The sequence below is a fragment of the Limulus polyphemus genome, unplaced genomic scaffold, assembly GCF_000517525.1.
Source record: "Limulus polyphemus unplaced genomic scaffold, Limulus_polyphemus-2.1.2 Scaffold2396, whole genome shotgun sequence".
Lineage (NCBI taxonomy): Eukaryota > Metazoa > Arthropoda > Merostomata > Xiphosura > Limulidae > Limulus > Limulus polyphemus.
The window spans coordinates 105534-107071 of record NW_013668006.1 but is presented as its reverse complement, the minus strand read 5'-3'; the positions used below and the strand labels follow the sequence as shown (position 1 = coordinate 107071).

General features: G+C 30.9%; 1 protein-coding gene across 3 annotated transcripts in view; it reads left to right on the top strand.

Moving 5' to 3' along the window:
- The window catches only part of LOC106466848, a 59938-nt gene that overhangs the window by 35676 nt on the left and 22724 nt on the right, over positions 1 to 1538 (top strand). For all 3 annotated transcript variants that reach the window (XM_022394914.1, XM_022394913.1, XM_022394912.1), the window contains exon 4: positions 737 to 935. In XM_022394914.1, coding sequence (XP_022250622.1) covers positions 737 to 935 — 199 coding nt within the window. The remainder of the gene's footprint in view (positions 1 to 736; positions 936 to 1538) is intronic.

The window sequence follows — 1538 nt, the reverse complement described above, 5'->3', positions numbered from 1 at the left end:
ATTTTTATGGAAAATTAACAAACGAACAGAGACGTAACAATAGGTTACGCTCATTGTTGGATACGTTATATTATAACAATATTAAATATGATTTGTTTTTGTTTGTTTGGGCAGTACAAACTACTATACCTATCCCCACGTTTCTCATTTGTTGAAGTAATGATAACAGATTACATGTATTGTTGGATCTATTAGACTATGAACATTTTTGTATGACCACTCATATAATGAATTTAACTCATTGTTGGATCTGTCGGGTTGTCTGCCAAAAGACACAATAGTTTAGAGATATGCTGGTGTTTTTATTCGTTATTCGGAATTTAAAAACTGTCTGCTAGACTATTAAGACTTTTTTAACCTGAAAAAATTAAGCGGCAGTATAGCCATGTTCGATAATGCCGTAAAATTATTGCTATTCTAATCATTTAAGTTTTAATCGTTATCAGAAGTTATCAATATTAAATTAACTTAAGATATCTTATTTGCAACTTACGTAAACAAAACAATAAAGATAAATATGTCATAATTTACTCACGTTTTTATCTTAATAAGTGTCGAATTATTTCATTATGAAAATTTCATATGTGAAACATATTTACTTTTTTCGTGATTTACATTCAAAGTAAAGTATGGTAAAGTTCTGTATTTAAGTCTTTCGTACAAAAGTTAATGGTGATTTAGTTAGTTTTCTCCATTAAAACCTTACTTAAGAACTGTGATGTTTATTTTTCGCTAGAGATCAACAACAATCCGATTCTAACAAGTCAACTTACGAAAACTTCTGTTTCTGCGGAGAAAAAGCGGCCCCTAAGGGAAGATAGAAAAAATAACTCGGTCGACCAGCTGGAAGAATTCAGCGGTAGTAATAGTGACGATCCTTCTGTGTTACTTAACCCACACAAAGATTACAACTCTATAATCAGTTGGATGTCACTGTAAGTGTATTTTCGTATAAAGTTTGTGAGAATATTGAAAAGATTGCAATAGCTGAGATAGCAGTTATTTGATTATTATCACGTAAATAAGTAGTTTAAACAGAGCTCGTTGCTTTCACCTGATCTGTGTATTACAAAACAAAAAAAACGCAAATTAGCATCATCATGCACTTCCGTAACTACGCACACCCCTTTGTGTTCAGTGAGTTGGACTTTTCCAATGCTGCTAATGCAGCAGTGGTAAAAACTCGTATGATCTTCTACTTGCATGTTACATGTTAATTAAGATGACGCTATTAAGGAAATCCTGATATCCAGTTTTAATATTTAGCCAAATGCTTCAGTTTTAGTTTATTATTTATGAACATTCCAAAGTAAGTTTCTATAATTCATTCTGTTAGTGTTACTGCTAGTCAGTGGGCCATTTACGAAAGCTACGTAAAACAAATTGTATTGCAATGCTTCAAATGTTTAAGTTAATAAAAAAATGAAATGTTGCAGTGCGATAAAGAACTTTTAGAATTGAGCTACATGATGTATAAATAACATAAGACTAAAATTATTTCACTTGATAGATTTTTATAAGTTACGTAATTTCCAGGA